General features: G+C 37.8%; 2 protein-coding genes across 2 annotated transcripts; one reads left to right on the forward strand and one right to left on the reverse strand.

Moving 5' to 3' along the window:
* Positions 1–371: 371 nt before the first annotated feature.
* Positions 372–15,195, reverse strand: LOC130430137 (nischarin-like). The gene is made up of 21 exons (XM_056759120.1): positions 14,796–15,195; positions 14,115–14,198; positions 13,824–14,006; positions 13,162–13,210; positions 12,230–12,393; positions 12,046–12,141; positions 11,876–11,971; positions 11,573–11,725; positions 10,878–10,946; positions 10,609–10,794; positions 10,375–10,503; positions 10,040–10,153; positions 8,908–8,995; positions 7,208–7,323; positions 6,652–6,701; positions 5,310–6,548; positions 5,040–5,226; positions 3,741–3,891; positions 3,471–3,599; positions 1,546–1,707; positions 372–1,353 (listed from the first exon to the last, which is right to left on the reverse strand). Exons 1-21 carry the CDS (start codon positions 14,874–14,876, stop codon positions 737–739), a joined length of 4,143 nt encoding a protein of 1,380 aa, XP_056615098.1. The 5' UTR covers positions 14,877–15,195; the 3' UTR covers positions 372–736.
* Positions 15,196–16,254: 1,059 nt separating this feature from the next.
* Positions 16,255–17,562, forward strand: LOC130430160 (coiled-coil domain-containing glutamate-rich protein 1-like). The gene has a single exon (XM_056759148.1). It carries the CDS (start codon positions 16,695–16,697, stop codon positions 17,292–17,294), a length of 600 nt encoding a protein of 199 aa, XP_056615126.1. The 5' UTR covers positions 16,255–16,694; the 3' UTR covers positions 17,295–17,562.
* Positions 17,563–23,765: the final 6,203 nt, after the last annotated feature.

Consider the following 23,765-nt stretch of genomic DNA (forward strand, 5'->3'; position numbering starts at 1 on the left):
TGATATTATTTTTTATATTTACTTATTTCATGTATTTGTTTTATACAACTTATTACAATGTTTTATACATACATGTACTTGTATATAAAACATTTTTTTTCAAATTCAACAGAAATATTGAGTTTTTTTAAAGAGAGAATAATCCATATAAACAACATTAACAAAAATATTTAAATTAACCGTCATTTATTTTCTTTAAAATTCAAAGTGCACGTTAAATATGAATTCCCACATTTATCTCATAAATCTGAACGCATTCTGTAAACATGTGCTCTGTGGTTTCTCGTTACAAATCAGAACAAACTAATTTGTACAAATAAATCCACTGACTCACTGAACACTTTCTAAAATACAATAAAATAGTTCATTAATTAATAAAACGGCATTTATGAATAAAAAAGACTTGCATACATATAATCCGCACGCGTTCATGTCAAATTAAAATATAACACTGTTGCACGAAACTGTATTTCATGATGAATGTTGGATTGTACACAGCAGCAGATAAATAAATGAAAAGCAGCGAAAAGCATAGTCTGAAGCCAGAGGAAAAATATCATAAAAAAATCTGTGTATATATATATTAAACTCGTGTGGATTCTACAACAGTTTGTTTCCCAGGATGCATTGCGTCAAATCTATAAAAAAAGTTTATAAAAGTGAAATCTTCACCGCATTGGGTAAATAATCGTCCTTTTTAATGACCACTGTTCTACAGAAGTCAGTTTTTTATGGCTCAGCCCGTGAGCTCCACCGGCAGCTCTCGACTGCACAGCGCCTCCCACTGCCGAGCCAAAAGAGAAATCAGTCGTTCCCTGCTGTCAGCCCCCGGCACGAATATGCACCACTGCACCTCGCCCTCAGCACCCCCCTGCGTTCTGTCCCCCCTCCTTTCGCTCTCCGCGAAATGATCCATGGTCAGGTGACACAGAAGATCAGGCCCGGGAACGTCATCGAACACCAGCGTGAGGGCTTGTGGGTAAGTCTGGTATCCCATCAGCACGCGGTCCAGATCACGAATCCGGCGTGCGTCAGTAAGGCGGTACTTTTCTCTCTGCGGGGGCTCCTTTGCGAATTCGGGTAGGGGATAGCTAATGTGATCCTCGTCCAGCAGGAAGACGTCCGTGCTGGTGAGGATGAGGGTCTTGGGCTGGAGGAGGCTCTGGGCGGTTTGGCCCGGGACGACGTGGACCTGGAACACCAGTACGTAGAGAAGGATGTTGAAGGAGTGGGATTGAGGTTGAGGGCTCTTCCTTTCGGCCACGATGAAGGTCAGGTCTCCGATCTCTTCTTCGCTGGGGTACACAAACTTGACTTTGCTGGAGTGGACCAGTTCATAGTTCTCCATTTTACCTGAATCAAGAGAAAATCAAATGAAAACACGGAGAGATTTCTCAAAAAATCGTTTGTGTTCATCACAAGAAAGAATCACACACAGGTTTTGAACAAAGAGTCTGAATAAACGATGACAGAATTTACATTTTTTGATAAACTTTTCTTATAAATACTCAGATATAGACTATAAAAGATTACGATTTGTGACACCTGTGCTTTTGTTTCCGAACTGCGAGTAGAAGTCCATCTCAGAAGGCTCAGGTGAGGGAACCTTCTCCAGCAGAGACAGAACGGTCATCAGCTGCTGGAGGAACCGGTGTGTACTGTAACTGTCACGGGTCAGACAGGTGATGATGTGATCGGCAGACGGCCCTTTGGAAAGAGAAAAACAGACTCAACTTTAGTGTTATTCATTTTGTTTAGCTACAACTGTACCAGATGAGATAAATATTGTGCTGTTAACGCGGTTTACAGCACAGGTACATCTGTAAGATGTCTGCTAAAGACAGAGAGATCTGAAAAACATCTGATAAACGTCTTAGAAAAGGCACTTTCACATGCAATCTACATCATAAACATCTTCCAGACATCTTCTAGACAGGACATATCTCAGAGATGTATTGCAGACGAGCGAACAATCAAAATAGATGTATTTGTGCTATCAGAGTACTCGCAGAATTACCTCCCTGATATCACACCCACATCTGAAAAACGTCTATTTGATGTTTTATTTACATCTGCAGTATGCATGTTATGCAAACCGTCCCGTGTCAGATGTCATATAGACGTATAGAAGATGTCTGTAAGATGTTCATTGTTAAAATGTATGCTTTTTCAAAAGACGTTATCAGATGTTTATAAACAGCAGATATTGGGTCCGTATTCATGAAAAGCGCAAAGAGTTGCACCCAGTGACAAAATTCTAAGAAAATTCTTATAAATGTTGGCGTTTCCTCTTAAAATTGAAGAAAGGGTCCTAGTAAAGAAAAAATAAATTCATTAAGCATCTTAACCCTTAATAGAGCTCTTAAGGTTCAAAACTATTGGGAGTAGCGAGGAAGAGTTTTAAGAGACCCGATTCAAATTTTGCGTATAAAACCGTGCGGAACTAGCGTGCTGAGCTGCTTTCTCTCTCCAAATGACCCGAGGTGTGCTCGCGGCACTCCGAAAAGTTGACGCCGTGCGTCTACATTTAAAATTAACCAATATGCATGAGGAACACACAAAATGTGAATCGGGCCTTAAGAGTTTCTTTAGCAGCGGAGAAAGTGGATGAAATAAGAAAAGTGAGAAGAAATGTGATTTGCAATGCAAAACTTTTAGGTTTACTTTAAAGGTTTATCAGAATTTTTCTTTTTATAGTTTTAGTGTGTGTGTTCAACTTTTTCTTGTTTTTGGTTTTCTTGTATAGCTGCTTTGATGCCATGCAAATTGTAAAACACTTTAAAAATAAAACAAAATTGAAAGACAGCGACACAACACATTAGAATGTGTAAGGATCATGTTTGTGACCCATCTTATTAGAGACACGCTAACATCCAAGACAGCACAGAAATGTCATAGCGCCAGAAAGTAATCACTACATGAACACATTCGGCAAGTGGAAAAATACAATGATGCAGCAGAGATTTGGGTCCGTCAAAACCTTATATAAGCAAAATGATCACACAAACAATTTGAATTTGTAGTGCATGTGTACGTGTGCAGCTTTAAGAATATGGGCCCAGATCTCTAGATCTTTAGCAGACATCTCACAGATGCGCATGTGCTTTATGGGATGTGTATCTACATAACTTCTTAACCAAAGGTCTGTTCATTTTAAAGTTTAATTACATTTTCATCACTTGGGATTTACTACCAAAACTAAACATGCACAAAACAACGCTCGCATTTGTCTGCCACAAATAATGCGAAGAATGTGTTCAAAATGCTGGCACCCTCCCGAAGGCCAGAGATAAGAAGCAATGAGAAATGCATTAGTCATCATCAATAGCAGCTTTCATCTGCTAACTGAACTTAGTTTTTTCAGACTTTTTTAAGTTTTACTATGAAAACGTCATTCAACCAGTCATTCACTGGTTATCAGCCAATCATCTGCTTTGTCATGTATTTCAGCTGGGTCATGACAAACTCACCCACGATTCTGAAATACTGATCAAACAGGCCCACGTTGACGCTCTGAAGGTCCTTCAGTTTGAGAGTGAAGCTGTAGGAGATGATAATGTCCGAGTCCTTCTGCTCAGATGGTTGCCAGGTCCACATCACTGCAATATCAAACACAGCCTCGTCAGTTTGAATATCCTCAAACACATGAGTCAAAACAGATGACAAAATCCAGCACACGTGTGGACACAACTACGAGAAAAGGAGCCAGAGTAAACATTGGCCGAGCAGATGTTGCTTACTGGAATGGATGGCGAGCATTGCTGCCGAATCGTCCAGGATGAGATAGACGGCTCTGGTGGACAGCAGGACACAGGCGGTTATCTCCACATCTGGAGATCTGTAGAAGAGCACTGAGGTCCACAGAATCATCTTCAGCTCCTCGTTCTCCACCTGCACACATGAGAACCAGCCTTCATTCAGTCTCGTATGAATCTCAGCCAATCACAGTCAAGCATTCATTCAAAGTGTTTGCAAATAAAAAATAAAAGTCTTTCAACATTTCGTTTAAATGTATAGTACATGACTCGCAAAGGTCACTGATCATGTCTTGGTTGGGTGTGTTAGTTTCCAGGATAAACGCTCTCTAGGATATCCTGTTAGAACAAGATACTGATTACAGAAGGCCTGAAAAACACTTTGGACAATTTCCTTTTTTTAAACAAAGCAGCTGCCAAAACGTAACCAAGTCAAGTAAATAAACAAACAGTCGGACCCAAGAGAGCGCTCAAGGATGGGGAAGAGGTGGGTCAACTGGATAATGATGGGATTGAAACAACCAGAGAACTTCTGCTTATGTGAGAGGAAAACATAACTAGTGACTATAACTAAAACTATAAAATATTTATATTATTTAATCAAATAAAATATAGGTCTAAATAGTATTTGTAATATATTATCTTATTTAAAATGTATTTATTTACTATATATAAGTATTTAAAAAAATTATACAAGTAATTTAATTATTTTAATATTTAAAATGAAATCTGTACAATATTTGTGCGTCAATAAATTGATTAAAATACTATATATTAAAATAATGAATATTACTTATTTAAATAATGTTAATAATATCAATATTACATAAAATAAGTAATATCGTTGTTAGAATTTGAATATATAATATATTATATATAATATTAAATTGATTATAATTTACTTGCATTCTTTTTATAATATTTATATTATTACACTTATTGAAAAATTATTACAATTATACTGAACAAAAATAAGAAATATTACTTAAGCAATAAACTTGAATAAGCGAGTAAAATGATTAACAGGAAATAAATTAAAAACTACTTCATAAAATAAAGAAATGAAAATAAAAATGGACCTTATATAGTGCAATAAATATAAATTAAATATACAGTACAATCACGAAAACACATTACATTGCTAAAAATTTAAATAAAAGCAATATGAAAACTATAGAAAAAGATAGAAACTAATTAACTATAAAAAACAACTAAAGCAACCATTATAAAATAAAATATCTGAATGTACAACATAACCATCCACCAAAGAGATAAATGACTTACCTCTGCGATGTTGTCATGAAAGAAGTGTACAAGCTGCTCCCCATTCAGAGACGAGATGAAACGTAATGAAGAGGAGAGCGTGAAGTGTGAGGGACACTGGTTATCTTCGGTCAGTTGTTGAGTGAGGGATTTGGCGGGATACAGCAGAGATAGAGACAGATGAGGCTGTGACGCTTCACGAGTAACGCTGAGATTCAGAATGACAAAATATAACAGTTTTATTTGTTCGACTTTTAAAACATCATCTTGCCAATCTTGAATTTTTCTTACTTGGTGTTTGGATTTCTTTGGGACGTTGTTGAGGGCTCGAGACGACTGTTGCGCTGTAGGGCGATGGTCTTAATTTCTCTCAGGTTTCCACGCAGCCGGCTGAACTCTTGAAGAAAGGCGGGTTTGTCTTGGGACAGGGCGAAAACGACAGTCAGGTGTTCGTGACCTGCCATTAACTCTACGATATGGTCGCTGTGGAAACCGTGAGAAGTTGAGACGCCCCTACACGAGCAACCCTGCTTGGGCTTGAGGAGTGTGAAGGAAAGCGGGATCCTGGTCATTTTGGAGCAGCCACGCACCGCGTTCGCCTCCGAGGGGTCCCGACCCGCCAGGGTGACGAAGTCGACTTTGAGAACGCAGAGGTGGCGAGAGGTCAGGAAGAGGATCATGGGATCGGAGGTTGGGTCTTTCTCGCTTTCAAAAAGGCCGATTTGAGATAAAACATCAGAGGGGATTCTTGGGTTGTTAATGGAGGTAGACATGGAATCGGTGTTGAAGAAATGGATCAAGTGTCCGCCTTTAACACATGCCTCGTTTTCCTCAAAATCCCACGAGTTGAGAAACTGTCGGATGAACTGTTGAGCGTTAGAGGTAACAACATTAGTTTGGTTCACGTGAGGACCAACGCAAGAGTGAAGTTCCATCAGACTCTGGGCGTCTGAAAAGATCCACCATCGCGTATTGCTGGACTTCACCTTTAAGGAGACGCAAATGTCTGGAACTTCAAACCGAAAGGTCTCGACGTCAGCGTACGACACGACAAAGTCTTTCTCAAGGTGCTTCATAAGCTCCTCCGAGGTGCTCGCTGGTTCTTCTAATTGTATCCGTGCACTGAAAAGCACAAGTGAGCTGTCCGTCGCCACTAAACAAGATGGCCGCTGACTCAAACCTTCTCCAACGCTGATGCAAAAACACCAAACCAGCATATTTAAATTGTCCTTCTTAACATCATCACGAACGGTTGATGATGAGGAACAGCCCATGATTTCTTCACTATCATCCAAACTCATTTCAAAGTATCCATCTCCCGAGTGAAGACTGTCCTGATCTGTATCATCTGAAGAAGTGGTGTTGTGTGGTTTCGGGGTTGACTTTTCTTTGTTAGAAGAATGGATGAGAGCAAAAAGTTGGCCGACGAACTCTTGGTTGGTGGTGTTGTAGAGAAGTAATGAAGGAGGCAGGAGGAGATTGGAAAGACTTGTGGTCCAGGGTTGCCAGATCTCCTCAAAGCAACAGGGACTGAAGAACAATGAAGAATTGAACTTATTTTAATTTATAGTTTAAACATACAGTTGCACCAACAGATTAATACTTTTATCAGGATAAGTGCATAAAAACTAACCTGACTCTCTCACTCGGGACGTCTGAGGACAAACAGGAATCATTTTTTTCCTGCAAAATGTTTCAAAAACGTATTTTTAACGTACTATAAATTCCTATATTACACCATCAAGTTGTTTTAAACTAGTATAAATTTTGTTGTTTTATGAGCACAAGGATAATTGGAAGAATGTTTGTAAATCAAACAATTCTGGGGCACTATTGACTACCATAGTAAGAAACGATACTTACTATGGAGGACAATGGTGCCCCAGAATTGCCTTCCACATTCTTCAAAATATCTTCTTTTTCGTTCATCGAACAAAGAAATGTATACAGATTTTGAAGAACTTGAGTAAATGAGTATCCATCTGTATATATTTTTTAAGTATTAAAGGTATGAAATTTTGCTAACATCTAAAGGTTGCATGATGTATTAAATCGACAATTTATTATTTGCAGCTTACTGGGCAAATTAAAAGAATAATTCTTGAATTCCAGCAAATTCCAGCCATTCATATATTTTGTGAGAATCTGTAACATATTAATCCCGTTTAAATAATAAAACATCAACCAACCTGCGGGACGACATCACAGGTTTTATTATAAACATCATAGCATCTCTGGGTAATTGTAGAATCCACAGGAGTTAATATCTCTTTGGTAAAAAACGATTTCTCTTTACAAGTTACTTCTGAAAATAAACATGAAAAACAAGAGATAAGTCATTCAAAATAACAAATCGCTAAACTACCCATCAAAATGAGACCAAAACATGGTCAATATTTGACATGTGGGAAAACAGGAATAAAACAAGTCATTTCAACACATGCCGCACTTACTTTTACATTGTATGTAGAATAATATGTAAAAAATGGATCATGGTATGTACCAAAGCATAAAAAAATGAATTCTGTTTAAAATGCTCTTGTTTTAGTCAGAAATACAAATAAATTGTTCAAAGAGCTAAAAACATGCAAATGCTTTATTAAAAATAGTCTAGTTAAGGGCCATTAACACAGAGAACGATAACTAAAACTTCAAAGATAACATTTGACAGTGAATCAAAATCCATTTAAAGTGTCTGTTGATATAAAAAGTAAAACCACAGCAAGCAAGTTTAGAATGAGCAAAACATTGATTGTTGGTGTGGATGCCAATATGGTTATAATTAAAGTTATTGTTCTTGGTGTGAATGGCCTTTACAGTAAAATATTCATATTTGATCATAAGGGCAACTTATGTGTGAGTTTAATAATTCTCTGTGAACACTTGAGAACTTTTAATAACATTTACACGTGACTCTTCATATTAACATGTAGTTTGCAAAAATGGAAAGTCTTATCAAAAGCACCCAGAGCCTGTTGCTTAGTAACCAACACCCATGAGGAAAAGATGGAGATCAAATGACTAATAATTCAGACCCAAACTGAATTACAGCAACCGCTGAGAATTTGATACTGCAGAAATAAACGCACTTTATATACTTCGAAAAAAAAGAGAGAAATATCAGTAAGGGAAATTCTGATTAAATTGTGAATGTATGAGTCCCATCTTAAATTAGTAATTAATGAATCTAGAGATCAATGAAGAGGAAACCAAAAGTGCCTGATTATTTGTTTACAATCATTAAAAGTTTTGATGTTCAACAGTCAGTCAAATTGCCATGCCGTAAAAATAAACTATATTTTCAGGTTTAAAGGTGACGTGTGTAATTTATAGATCTATAGAAATATTTAACTCATAAACCATAATACTACTACGATTTATTTACCCTTGTGTTGTTTAAAGCAGTATGACCCATTTTTCTTTCATTGAACAGAAAAGCAGATGTTGCGCAGAACATCAGGGACTGACAGTCTGGGTCACCATTCACTTTCATTGCATGAATACAGATGCACTGTAAGTGAATAGTGACCGAGACTGTCAGTCTTTAACATTCAGTTAAAGAGACACAAGTCACGTCATGAGAGAAATATCTTGATGTACAATCCATTACAAACTATTTTTGACGAGCTGTCCCTTTAAATACATTCTCCCATTCCTGCTCAATATGCAAAGCCCATTTATAGGACCATACACATCACGATCATCAGCTCAACCAATGGTGTGAGTTTAAGGGCTGAACTTTCTGCTACTCTGACCAATGACAGATGGGAGGAGTGTTTTATATGTTTGTATAAATGCCGCAACTGATACAAATTACACACATCCCCTTTAATTCTATTGATCTGAGCCCGGCCCCCTGGTCCCAGCGGCACGATACATACTTGATTACCTTGACTGGAGCAGGTGGAGCGGGACAGAGAGGGAGAGGAGGACGACGACTGCGGACCACCCGCGGCCGGCCCCGGGACGTCACTCACCTGACAACAATAACATCAGGGCTCCTCTTAGGGACAGCACAAGCCGGTGGGAATTAAATTAATGGGGATGGGAATTATGCGCGAGGGATATTCGCAAGTGGACTAAAAATACCTTCATTACAGACATGGTAGATTTAACACAAAGAAATGTGGAACAGCTTTGAAATATAGCTAAAGACAAAGACGATATCTTATTCAAGAATAAATGTTGATGTTATTTTGTGCACAATTCATGCATGCACGACACCTCAACAAAACAAAGGTGTTCTTTTTTAATTATTTTCATAATAGATGTATTCAATATTCTGGTAAATGTCAGTGGGTTGCTATGCGGTTGCTTAGGCATTCTAGGAGTTTGCTGAACTATTCTCAATGTCTGTAATAAACGCGCTATAATATTCTGGCTTTTAGATATGGCACAGATTTTTTTCATCTTTTTGTACAGTCTATGATGAAAAAAGGGCACTTTTCTACTTGACAAACAACACAATCTGTGACGTTTTGGAGCTTTGCTTGTATCATTAAATTATATTTTCCTAAAGTCTTATGGATTATAATAATAAACATGCGTCAATTTTTAAAAAAAATGTATTCAATAATCACATTCATTTCATGTGGAAGGACTGAAGTTGTGTTTAGTTTAGGTGATGGAGTCAATTGCAGGTTCTGGCCAGCAGGTGACACTATAAACCACGTTTTTTATCTGGCTGCTCCTCCATTTGTACTTTGCACCCATGTCAAATCAGCTCAGTATATTTTTTGATTCAATTAAAGCCTCCAACAAAGGTTTTAATTAAGTATTTGGATTACAGAAATAAAATGTTGAAGACTTTGTCTGTGAACCCACCTCAAATCCTTAAATGTTATAAAGAAATGTGCCGTCTAAGGTAGGTTTCCAATATGTTTAAAATGTATTTAACATTTTACGTTCGGATGTTTGGTTTACCCTTACAAAACGGAATAACAACTTTAGCCAAGTTAAAATGTGAAGATCAGAGTGAAATCTGTATTCATTTTTGCATCAAAACCAAATCTTGAAAATACCTTTTTCTCATTGTTTGCCATGCGGCCTTTGGCTTCTTTGGCTTTCTGAATGGCTTTCAGGACCTCAACAGTATCAAACTCTTTCTCCGTGGTGGTCGTGCCATCCAAACACACCTTCAAACCCAAGACGAAAAGAAAATCACATTCAGTTTTGCGCAACAACGCTACAAACCTTAAACATCTGTTGTGCGTTTTTTCTTGGACGAGACCATGTTTTATCATACTTTTAGGTTCGCAACAAATAAATCAGACGATGGCATTTTAGCTAATCCCAGGATACTTAAATGACTGTAAAAATAGTAGATAGAACAAATTTTGAATAAAGAGTCTGATACCTCCGAGGCCCGGTCGCAGAACTGAGCTAGAATTTTAGTTCTGTAGTCTGGTATGATACACATGGGGTTATTGGCCAAAGCCAGTTTTTCCAGACAGGGAAGACCGCTGATGTGTTTAATTTCATCCAGCTGAGAAAATAAAAATAAAAAGAGGGGAAACAGCAAGATGACTTATTGAATATATACTGAACAAGTTATTCTTTAAAATGATTATAAGTGCACAAAATAAACCACCTGGCCTAATTTGTTGCTGCTTAAATCCAAGTTAACTAAAGAGTAAAGTTTGCTGAGTCCAGAGAGGGTTTCCATCTGATTTCCAGCCAGAATGAGAGTCTTGATGTTACCGAGTTTCGTGTGGACCCCCTCCAGGACTGTGAGTTTGTTGAAGGACAAATTCAGATGAACCAAGTTGTATAAATGCTGCATAGAAACAATGGGAAAAACATTAAAACGCCTGCTCAGAATTTCCTTTTGTGATGTTAAAACGTTTGAAGGCATCCTACCTGAAGGTTTTCCAATGAAGTTAACTCATTGTGGCTGAGATCAAGGAATTCAACAGCAGGGATCAGTTTCTATAAAGGCAAAAAAAGGCTGAGACCAAGATTTAAAGATGATCTGAATTTATGATATTTTACACGTAAGGTTAAGACCCTTTCAATAACTTTAATGTTAACTACACGTTTTAAAATCTTACTCAATTTCAATAACATTTTATATTTTGTTAAAGAATAGTTAACATTTAATACTTTAATAATTGTGTAATCGAGTTGTTCCAAATCTGTATCCATTTCTTTGTTCTGATGAACACAGAGAAAGATATTGGGAAGAATGCTTATTTCTTAGTAGGAAAAAATGGCAATGGTAGTCAAAAGTGCCCCAGAACTGCAAAATGTCTGCTTTTGTGTTCAACAGAACAAGGGTAATTTTTCCTACAATGGGAGTCAACTGGGGGCAAAATCTGTCTGGTTATAAGCATTCTTCCAAATATTTTTCTCTGTGTTCATGAGAACAAAGAAATGTATAAAGATTTATATTTTTTATTTTTGGGTGAAGTATCCCTTTAAAGGGTTTGCTCATATGCTTAGAATAAACACAATTTTATTTTTGGTTAGCGTGCATGCTAATACAGTTATCGTTATATTTATAGTTAGTTATCGTTATTGGTGTTTACGTCTTAAACACAGAATCTGTAACTCACCACTGATTCGTCGGTGCAGCAAATAAAGTTTTGGCTCATGTCGAGAGTGGTGAGCATCTTCCATTTGGGAATGATCGCCGTCACCGGACAATCCGTATCAACACCCTCCGGCTCCCACTGCGCAAACTCTGTCGCTTCCGGAACTACGATTTCCTGTTGACGATGGACAATAACTAATCAAGTTATTCAATCAATCTCCAGTGTCAACTGTTTTTTATCCTTAATGTTGGTATAAAATTCTGTCTTTCTAAATGTTCTGCTTAAAAACACAATAATGACATGGAACAACGTGATCTAACACACCTTCATGCTGTTGGTTGACAGGTGAATGCTGAGAGTGGCCAGCGTGGGTCTCAGAGAAGGCAGACCTTTGATCTGTCCAGCGTCACAATCATTGATCTTAAAACAGACAGATGTCAATCATCCACCACGGTTACTCAAATTCACGCTGAATATGGACGAGATGTACTCACTTCTATCTGCAGCAGCGCTTTAAAGATGGAGAGGTCGAACTGGAGGCTCTGCTCCTCAATGTTACTCGTACCCACCGCTCCTTTCATTCCAGGGATCTGAGTTTGCAGAATTAACGTAAACATCTCCAATATCCACACGTTCACTAATATTGTGCGTCCCGCAGGACACCATTAAAACTCAAACCTTGAGATATTTGAGGCGGCAGGTGAAGTCCAGGATGTGCCCGAGGTCGGCCTTGGCATCTCCGTTGGCACAGGAGGGCTTGGCGAGTTTTAGTTGCTGGGTGATGGCGTAGAGCTGCAGGGGTCTCAGGAGAAACACCTCGCCTGCGGCTAACAGCTGCTCACCTGAACACAGACACATTATTTTATCTTACCGGAGCACATGATATCCTGGACGTAAACATGGGATTGTGAACCAAATTAAGTTTCTGATAAAATTTTGCATCATTGAATGTTACATTTAAAATCAATGTGTTACAATATGCATTAAAACTAATTACTTGACTTTTTCTTAAGTGTAGAGTACTTAGCATAGCCAAACATATTTATGAGGTTATGACAAGGTAGGGATTTGTTTGGCAAAACAGTTTAACAACATAAGATTTATTTATATTTCCATCGCAGAAACGTAAAGCTCTGTCCAGCCAACTCTAGCGTCTGAATAGTTGTATAATTACATACATTTCACTTTCGTACTTAAACAATGTTAATACATAATAATTCAACTTAATAGTAATTCGCAATATAAAAAAGTAACTTACAAATTAATGTGTACATTTATAAAGTGTTTTTTGAAGTAAGAAAAAAAATATATATATGTGAAAAAAAATGATAGACATTAGAGCAAATTTTTTTTTTTAGGTTATTTTTAGGTCAATCAAACAAAAACGACAAAAAAATTGAATCTCAAAGTACGGAAAACAGAATATATATAGTCCATAAAAATGTATTTAAGCACAATTACGATTTTTGTATTATTTAATGAGAAATGAAACATTCCTCACACAAACCCCACTCGAAACGACAATAAAATATAATAAAAATATTATACAAAATTTCAGAAAAATTAACTTTTTCCTTTCTGCAACAAATCAGGAATGAGGAACAACAAACCCTTGTGAAACAACTCTTCCGCCAAGCCAGCAGCAATTCCATTGATTTCCTGAAAAAAAGGAAGCTCATGTGAACAAAACATAAAATTAAAAGTAACGCTTCTCATAATAGAAAACCTATTCAATTGCCTGTAATACATAAATATGAGACTGCTATTTAATAAAACACGAAAATCATTTCCCATCACACATTATACATCACACATTACATTATTTTTCGTTCACAAAATGAAAACAGCATTGAGCTGTAATCCTCCGCTCTGCCGCTTCATTTCCTGAAAGATCTCGGCAGGGAAATGCAGAAAACACTCCTGCTGACTCTATATGCTTTCAAATATTTTGATGAAAGAATCAAAACCCAGGCAGAAACACAAACATTTTATTTATTCGGTTCAAAGCACCTCAGTTCGGTCATATGGCTCTATCAGACAAAAGCCATTCAGATCAATATCAATACCACCACTGTCAGCGAGAAAACATCACTAGGAGGCACCGCAGCAAACTATTTTACGGGGCTATAAAGGAACTGCATGCATGCAATTTGGGGGTTTCCACATGCGCTCAAAGTACATTCAAACTACAGTTAATGTATAACCAGTTTATGACACAGAAAGAGTTTTGTAAACGCATCAACACAATCTTCTGTTCTTTGAAAACACTCACGTATAAGTGATAGTGCAGGAAGATGGAAAGCACTTTGGGGGTCGCGGACGGGAATCTGTTCAGCAGAGTCTGCAGATAAACCTCTAGCTCTTTCTGTCTCTTCTCCACCAGGCTTTTGGAATTCTTCCCGATGATCTTTTTGGGTGGCAACAGATGTTTATCTATCTTCTTCTCCGCGGTGAGCTGAGGTCGACAAAAGTCAAACATTTTATCTGTCACTCACAGTGAACTATAGACACACAGTCGATATCAGAGATCAGAACCGTGTTGTGATTTTGAAACATGACTCACTTTCTCGTGCAAATCGTGAAAGTCGCTGTAGCGGTGTTTGACAGTCCAGCTGTGATCTCCAACCTTCACTTCAATGATGTAAACCTGATGAGGGCCAGAAATGCACATTGTTGGAACATAAATGCCAAAACAATTTTAATGGTTATAAAGGGAATTGTATGGGTTTTAATGGAATCTATAATGGTGTCTATCGGTCTATACTGGTAATGCGTTGGGTTTTATGTTATCTGATTTATGGGAAGCAACAGAATACCATTCAATTCAACTAGGGAAAAAAACAAAACAACGGTAATATTTCAATGGTTTTCATGCTTGATGGTTCGTTATGGTCTTTATAATAGAAACCATTAGAATTTGTACTGGTTTATCAGTAATTTAACGAAAAAAAGACCCAGATTAACCGCAAACGTCATCAAGTATTCATTTGCTCTTTAATAAATAAGGACAGAAATCCTTCAAACGTTGACAGACGTTAGGATTTACGAATCACGTGCAAATCATCGTTTATTTATTATCAAACTTGCAGTCTTATGCAACACACATGATTACAATAAAATGTCAAATTACAAAATGTATGTTTTCATGCCTGTCAACTAAGAATATAATCGTATCATCATATTTATTACCAAAACGCATATGCATTCAATAAATAACGAAACCAACAAAACACATCAAACTGACCGTGTAATTCTCCACCGGCTCGGAGCCGACGATGCAAACGCGTTTCTCGGCGCTCTCCTCTGCTAGACTCGACGCGTCCATATTCTGTTCAAAGCCGGTTTGAGCGCGACGCGATGAAAATGGACAGTCTAGCGGTCGTTAAGCGCCTCCATCTTTGTTGTGGTTGAGGGGATAGTGAAGCTCCGCCTCCTCGTGTTCCTCGCATCGCGCTGTTCTCACAAGTGTGCGACACTTTAGCGCCCTCTACTGTATATTAATGTAGTGCTGTAGACGAATACTAACGATAATGGCAAAAAATGTCGAAAAATGTTAAACGTCACGATTTAAATAGATGCGATGAGTGTTGCTGTATATGTTACAATAGTTATAGACGATATAAAACGTCAAAGGTGCTTCTTGTCCGTCCAAGCGCAGCTCGACCTGTCAATCATATGACGTATGTTAGGGGGCGGAGTTTTGTATATATAGAGCGCTTGAAGTCCCATCTTGTATCTATCTATCAATCGATCTATCGCATAGTCATTCAAGCAGTGAATGTATTTATTCACATTCATGTATTTATTCACATTCATGTATTTATTTATTCATGTCCGCCCTTCTTCAATCTTTCATACGTTTCGTAAAGCTCGAGGTGGATGTATGGCAGAAAGGCGGTACTTTAATTCGTCATTGGTATTTGGGGAAGTGCCCGTTCCTCCTTTTTTATTTAAAGGTTTTCCGAGGCTGGTCGAATGGCAAAAGTCACTTATTCCAGCACAAAGAAACATGTGTGTCTGTGTGTTTGCATTTCTTTCCCTCTATGTCAGTGCACGAGTGTGGTTCATAAGTTCATATCCAAGCGTTTATATATAAGTGTTATTCCTCCAAAATACAATTAATAAACTATGCACACGATTTTATTTAGAGGAAATCCTTGTAATGTTTGTGAAACAAAACAAAAAATACGAGTTCTTCCTTCTGTTGTGGATTTAATATCCCGGCAGGGACAGCGCGTGCGCGTGTGAATGTATATAAAACTTAGAAAGGAAAAACATCGACCAAAGAAACGGAATCGAGGACAGCCATTAGTTTGTTGTCCCCACATCTTTCACATATATCACGTATACACGGTAACGTTTCACAGCTGATCTGGAAGCTGTTGGGCTTTCTGTCAATATATAACAGAAACAGGATTAGGACAGCAGAAACTGATCAGGGAACAGAACCTGGTCAAACGCCTGAGGAAGGATCGGACCATTCCAGTCAAAGGGGGACAAACATTTCTGAGAAAGAACGTAATCGCTTTATGCGTAATAAAATTTGATATTTGCGGACAACTATACATGATTTACATTTATATAAGTAATGTGTGTTGGTTATATTTGACACATGTTCTAGAAATAGTTGAACAATAAGTATTGAAACACCCCTTCGACGGCCGTTCGAAGCTACCCAACGCTATTTATCCCACAGTGAGAACGGATTTCTGCAGATGTCAACTGTCACTTCACGATAGACGTTTGTTCAGCGGAGGACGGACGACGTAGTTTGTTGCCACTTATCCAAAGTAAAGCAAACTACAACCACTTTTATCCACTCATTACATACTTCGATCAGATTTGCTTCAGAGATATAGGCAAAAAGATACTGGTTACACGGAAAAGCTGAGGAGGGGTGTGACTGATCCTAGATCGGTGCCAATCGCGCGTCAAGCTGCCTATACAGAGGGCACTGCGCCAGGCTATGTGCCATTCAAAGCCAGTGACAAAGAAAAAATCGGAAAAGATTGTAAAAAGGTAGAGGACCGCGGGGGCGATCGTGTAGCGAGGCACGAGTAAGCAAACCCCCCGAAGCGAACAGCCATTGTGTTCGTTCAGATTATGTGAGAGCGCCATACAGTTGACGCTCGACGTGAAGAAAATGTGCGGAAGGGGCACGATGTGCCATTGGGAGGCGCACGGCGACAGGAATTCCGTCAAGGAGACGGAGAAACTCAAGAACGACTGGAGGAGAGGCGATGGGGAAAGCAGGCACCGATGGCAGAAATCGGGAAGGAAGCAGGGAAGAAGGGCGCACGGTCTAAAAATGCGCAAAAACCGCGCGAGAGCGCCCGGTGCGGTGGTGTCGTTGCGCCCTGCGCACCGAGCACCTGGCATGAGGGCGCCCAGGAACACCAACCAGTTCCTCATGCACGAGAAATACCAGATGATGCATATGAAATCGGACTCGGTTGGCACGGAGAGCGGCTCCGATTGCGAAATGAACTTCGCGGATATGGACTCGTACCTGGGCGTGCTCGAGAATGCCCGAGGCGCACTGCTGGACATTCCCGATATGCCCTCGCCACCCACGTTTTACGCACGGCAGAGGACACAGACGTTCACCTTCTTCAACTTCGACCAAGAAGAAAGCATGCAGTATTTCCCATCTGAAGACGACGTGATGCAAAGCGAGGATTTCATGCAAAGAGACTTCAAAGAGTTTTGTGAGACTGTCAGCACTGTGGCACCATGTGTTTAGACACCTGCCACAGGTAACGTGTTTACGTCATCGCTTTGGTGGTTTTGAGAACAAAATATATTTGTTGTAATATTACAGGACATTTCTGTGATTGTTTATTCTGTAATGTGTGATGAGTGGTCTGTTATGGGAGGGGGAGAGAAAGTAGGAGTGATGCGAGACAGCCAATCACATTCGAGATCATTTGATCGCTCATGACAAACATACCAGTGGGTTGTACTGCAAACTGTTTGTCAACGTTTTTATAATAAAATGACATTTTGCTAAACACTGTCTATAGTTTTATTCATTTCTTGTATTATTAATGATCCATTTTTCATTTGCAGGCATATTATCATTAATCCCACTAAAGATGTTTTGGGTACATTAATTATATAATTCATTCTGTTAATACAATTATATAAATATGTTGAATAATATTATATATAACGTATCATTTAGAACAAAAATAGAATAGATTATTATAATTCTTAGATTAATTTTTTCTTCAATCGTGTTCTGTAAATAAATCTTGATCTTGACATCTTCACACATGAGTTATTGATCTGCATATATGAAGCACTGAAAAAACGTCACCGATAACTATTCATAAGTATTCAACAATTTTAACGTGGTTGACAGTCCCATTTACGTTTATGCATTTGGCAGAAATTTATAAAGCATGCATTCAATTTTTAAGTATATCAGCATCTGAAACAAAACAGAACACAAAACACAAGTTCATTTTACACTACGAAGAATAAACGTGACACACTAATCTAAATTTGTCAGGGTCACGTTGGAAACCTAAGAGGCGTAACTGAAATGCAATGCTGTGTAACAGATTTAGAAGCACCCTCCCTACCCTTCACACATACACACACCCTAAACACAAACACAAACAATCTCCTGCAGTGTAGCAGTGCCGGGCTATTGAGATCAGTCACAGGAACAATGGCAATACTCATAAGACAAGGTCTGTGTGTGAGAGAGAGGCAGTATGAAAAGGGAGTCCCTTTATAAGCAAATGACTGGCGTCACTAATGGGTTCCCATTTCAAAGGCCACAATGAGACCTTAAATCATCTCTAGTCCGGCTATATGAAGTGCTATCAGCATTACTTAGCCAATTTGAGGAAGCACTGTCACAAGACACAATAAAAATGCAGGAACGTTACAGAGCGCGGCTCGGCTGAGGCGTCCTTATAATGAAAAAAGGCCGGCGTCACAGCCCCTTTCCTGCACAGCTTGCCAAGTGGATGTCAGGTAATTGTGGTGCAACTTCCTCAAGACAAACCAAGTGTTTTCTGAGAGGTGTTTAATTCTATAGCTCAATTTCTGGACCATTAACTGGCCATAAAAGAAGTAAACAGCTCCAAGATGCGACTGCAAGAATGGAGTCCTGATTTCTAGCAAGTGTGTTTCTGTGACCCTGAAATGACATAATGACATAATTTGATGACATTGACATCTTTTACTTTTAGTACTATTGTATTCAATAAGAAATCTATCATGTACTGTTTTTACCTAAGAAGTGCATTTTTAACACATCACGGTTATTTAGAACCTTAAGAGAACTGTAAATAAAGAAAAACAAAAGAGTAAATCTCATTAACCCTGTGCTGGTTACATAAGAAACAGTTTTTTACATTATAAAAATAAAGCATATTCATAAAAGCATAGTTTTACATTCTAACAATGAGCACATTTATTTTGCAGCACTTCAATTATTTATTAATGTTAATAAATACAAACCAATTGTTCATTCATCATGTCAGTTTATTGCGCATTAATGTTATAAGATACATGAAAATATATGAAAATAACTCTAACTAAAATAACTTTATCTTAATAAATTATGTTAATTTTTTGTCTTTGTTAATTTATGTTAAATGGAATGATCCACTTAGTAAAAAAAGATCCACGACTTTCTTTACGCAAATTCAATTTCTTATTTAAAGTGAAATGTGACATTTATTAACACTTTAGCATTAACTTTGCATTGCACTTATTTATTTTGAAGACACTTTGATCTTAAGCAACTTATGAATTAAAGAACATTTTACATATTTGTCTAAACTTGATGTTCATGTTCATACAAAAAACAATTATTTTTTCAACATTTCATTCTATCATAGGGGTGTGTACACTTTTGACTGTAAGGTTCAAGGTAAGACATACTGGAAACAAGATTTAGCTGCTTTGGTGTGTCATGTTAGACGAAGTTGCTCTTTGATGTGATCTTTAGGTGTGTTACGAATTATAATCAAACCTTAACTCGGCAGATGAGTTTATCAGTGAAAACAGCGCCTTCTTATTTTCCAACTACCTTATATCATTATGTCATAAATATACATCAAATACACTTTTATTGAAGATGAAATTGTAGAAGACTGATTTAAAGGGAAGCAAAACTCGGATAGTTTTAAAAATCTGAAATGGGGAAGATTCAAATCTGAAGAAAATGAATCAGCATGTGATACTGAGAGTAACAAGAGGGGAAAAACAGGATAACGTTTCAATATGAAACCCTGCTCTCCGTGCATGCTCTGTTCTCCTAGTCATTGTAAATTGAACACAATTTTTACATACATTATAAAATTGTTTGCATGAAAGGACCGGCTATGTGAATAATTTAAACGTCAAGAAACATTTTACAAAAGAAGTATGAAGAGAACAAAACTGTTGCAATGAAAAGTACTTCAGTTTTGCATGAAACGCAAAAGGATGACAAAGAACCCAACTATCTTCTTAAAGTAATTTAACTCGGCGTAAACAAAAATAACTTTGCATGCACTCTTTCATGCACAAAAAGTTGTGCGCTGTACCTTTAAATGCCCTGGCGTTTCTTAAGGCAACTGTTAAGAGCCTGAGTCTATCCATGTGTGTGTCTGTGTGTGTTTTGGTGGGGGATGGGTCCCTCTCAAAGGCCCGTTCTCACCATAGAAACAAATCTGGAACCTATGTTGTGAATTTAGCATGGTTAGAGGTACACAATCTTGTCCTTTTAAACATGTCATGACATGCAGGTGCATAAGCTTGACAGAACCGTTTGACAGGCCAAGCTGGTTATCAATCCTCACATGTTCAACTCAGAGAGAGTGATGTCACAACATGACGCGCTCGCAGGGTGTTTTTACTCTGCCAAAACTTGTGTGTCATACCATACACCAACCAAAAGCAAAAAAAACTTGAATTGACTTAAAAAATATGTTTTAAAGCTTTAAGGTAAGCCATAAAAAACATTTTTGGTTCCACAAAGAACCGAAGTAGTCTAAAGAAGCCTTTTCCACTACAAACCTTGTGTAAAACCAAATATCACATTTGAGATTATACTCGAAATGTAAAGGAGCATTTTGGCACGAAGCATTCCAATAGTTAAAAACTACAGTATTTCTCTGCAAAAAAAACAATTAAAACTTACATTTATACACAAACTGTCCTGTAATGCCATTTAATATCACATGTGTAAATAAACAGTGAATAAAAATTAAAATGATAAATATTATACTGTCAATTTGGCTTGCAATTGTGAGGAAATGTTTTTTTTATTATTTTATGCATTAAACTTTTATGCGTGTCCACAATCTTAACACAATTCACAGCAATTTGTACAAAATAATTTGTATGAATTTGTACAATCTCGATTCGCTTTCGCGCCAGTGACGGTGAGGATTAGGGGGTGGGATTAGGGGAAGGTCTTAAATATGTTATATATATTCTTCTATGAACTGTATGTTTATGTCTGATTCACATCGTACGGATTCACACGATAATCAGGCAGGTCCGCCACACCCACAAACATTGTCTAGGTAATAAAAACACCAACACCATACACTACAAGGGTCAAGTATGACTGGAATGCTGCATTGACCAATCAGTACTCAGAATTGAAACTATCAAAAAAAGCAACATGTAAAGACACAATCTATAGAGATTGACATGACACAGCGGCTATTAAATGTGGTCCTGTTGCCTTCCCCCCGCTGTTAAAGATGCTGTGAGCAGGATTATTCAGCGAGATAATGAGAACATTCAATCCCAATTGACTCTCTCTCTCTCTCTCTCTCACTCCTTTCCTCTTAACAATGTTTAATCTCTTAACAGCCCCAAAGGCAGCGCTCCATGTACAACGCCTCCTCTATATCAGCTCCTCTCCTTTAGAGACGCTTCTAACAACGTAGTACCACCTACATGCAACATACAGCAAAACCTGTGCTAGAAAAGGCCTATAAATCATCTTTGGGTGTGGTTTCTATGGGTTGATGTGTTTGTTTTACCATGAATGCAGAACGTGTTTTTTTCATAGGAACATATGGTTGATTTTTGGGTAATCCCTGGTAAACGTCTTTTCTTTGTTACACGAGTGATCGTTTTAGATGAACCTGGTCTGTTCACTGTCATATGGGTTCAAACGAATAAAAAACTGAAAGTAAAATGAAATTCATTTTTTAGTTCTTAGAAAGGATCTGACATCATGAACAGTTTAGGTGAGAGTTAAGGTGCTTTTTAAACAAATGATTTGGGAAGGGAATCATTTATTATAATTATTTGGGAATAATGTGTTTTAAGATTAAGTGTGCAATTGACGTGTCAATACAGCACTACCACACCTTGAAATCAAGTTAAGGGCTTTAAAAAGAAAAATAATAATATTTGAAAGCTTATTTACCAATATTTTGCTAACCACACTTTCAACAAACAATTTGTATCTCCGTTAATGAGAAAAATTATGATTTTACTTTAGTAAAGGGAGAAACTATGTAACCAAAATTTTACAACAAATGCACGGTTACAACTCTTATGGGTAGAACTTAGAACATTATTAATGTTTATTAACGTGTGTTAATAAACCAACACAAAATAAAGACTGAAGCTTGAAGACATTTTGAAGTTCTGACTGTTTGAGTGCAACAGGATCCACCCGTGCAGCGACACACCCGTTGATTCATGTTAAAGCCCTTGTATAAACAAGCATATTGGAATTGTACTAATCTTAGCTTCGGTTCAAAACAACCCGTTAACATTATATCCTTTCGTGCCAAATACTGTTAAAATACAGTAGTTGGAAGCGGGCTATTTTGATTTCTCAGTCCAAAAACAGACTATGTACACTCACACAAAAACCCGAATATTGAGAACGCAGCCAGCCAATCAGAGAGCGAGAAGCCTTAAAATGGCCGGTGATGACAGGACATCATATTAGCTTCCATAGCGTCGACCAATCACGTAACACCTCGATGATATCTGAGCTGCCGCATTAATGTGATATTCGCCGATCCAAACAAGCGCTCTCACAAAAGTCAGGAGGGGTGTTTGGGTGGGATTTGCGGGACAGAGGGAGGAGTGTTTGGGTCTAAGAAATCTCAAAAGGCCATCAAGTATGGAAAAGTACTGACTTTTAAGAGCGTTGCCGCTTTCTAACATAAAAGTTGAACGGCGAAGCGTTACAAAGTACGTAGTATTACGCAACATGGATATGTTTGGAGATGTTGCGCTCGTTAATGACAATGTTAAAAGGCCATTGCTCACACGCATCTTTGAATAAACACAAATATGGCAGTTTTTATATTAAACGTTACTGTTATAAAATAATTTGATCTCCCTGTGATGTCCATTTCGATTTATTGATTATTGAATCAACTGTGCACGCGAGTTGTTTCAGTGTTGTTTACAAACAAACAAATAATAAGAATATGAAGTTAAAACATTTCAACACTTGTGGTTCTTACCACCACAAAACCTCTGTTTACATGCGTGTCCCGGGGGGGGGCTGTCTTCTGCTCGCGTCACGTGACCCTGCCTCTGAGGAAAGCCTTAGCAACAGGTAACCACGAGGTTATTCGCACTATGAAAGGAATGTAACGTAAAAGTAAATAGTGGATACCAGCATGCACTTTAGTTCCTCAAACTCCTGTCATAACAACACTCAAAGTTTTTTTAACCAATCTGTCAAACACTTCCTTGAAACCTTTCCAAAGTTGACTTTTCTTATAGAACTGTATTGTATGTATCTGTGTCAAATTTTGGGCTATCGATGTCAAAATGGAGGCACAAAACAGAGACACAAAAAGCTTCTTCATGAATAGGAGGATCTGTTATTGGTTAAATATGTCTCCATTAAAAAAACTTTTATCATCCTAAGAACATTTCTGTTTCAGAAAAGTGAAAAGTAAAAAAAAGTTATTGGGGAACCAAAAATGGTCCATTGGCATCACTGTGACCATCCCCCCCCATTCACTTATGAAAACAGCATATGCTTTCAATGTTTGGTTTAGTCAAAGCCAACCTTCCAAAATGTCTGTTTTACTCTTAAAATCAAGTCTGGTCAATAGAAATTTGTGGTTTCATTGGAAAAACTTAAAAAAAATTCACTGTTGTGTAATTCTAATGGTGCTTTAAAAAATAAAGCAACCAATACTGTTGTAAAGGCTCCAAATAAATCTTAAGAACACAAATGCAAACTCAAGAGTGTATAAAATGAGTCAATCAT

Source organism: Triplophysa dalaica, chromosome 10 (genome assembly GCF_015846415.1).
Source record: "Triplophysa dalaica isolate WHDGS20190420 chromosome 10, ASM1584641v1, whole genome shotgun sequence".
Taxonomy (NCBI): Eukaryota; Metazoa; Chordata; class Actinopteri; order Cypriniformes; family Nemacheilidae; genus Triplophysa; species Triplophysa dalaica.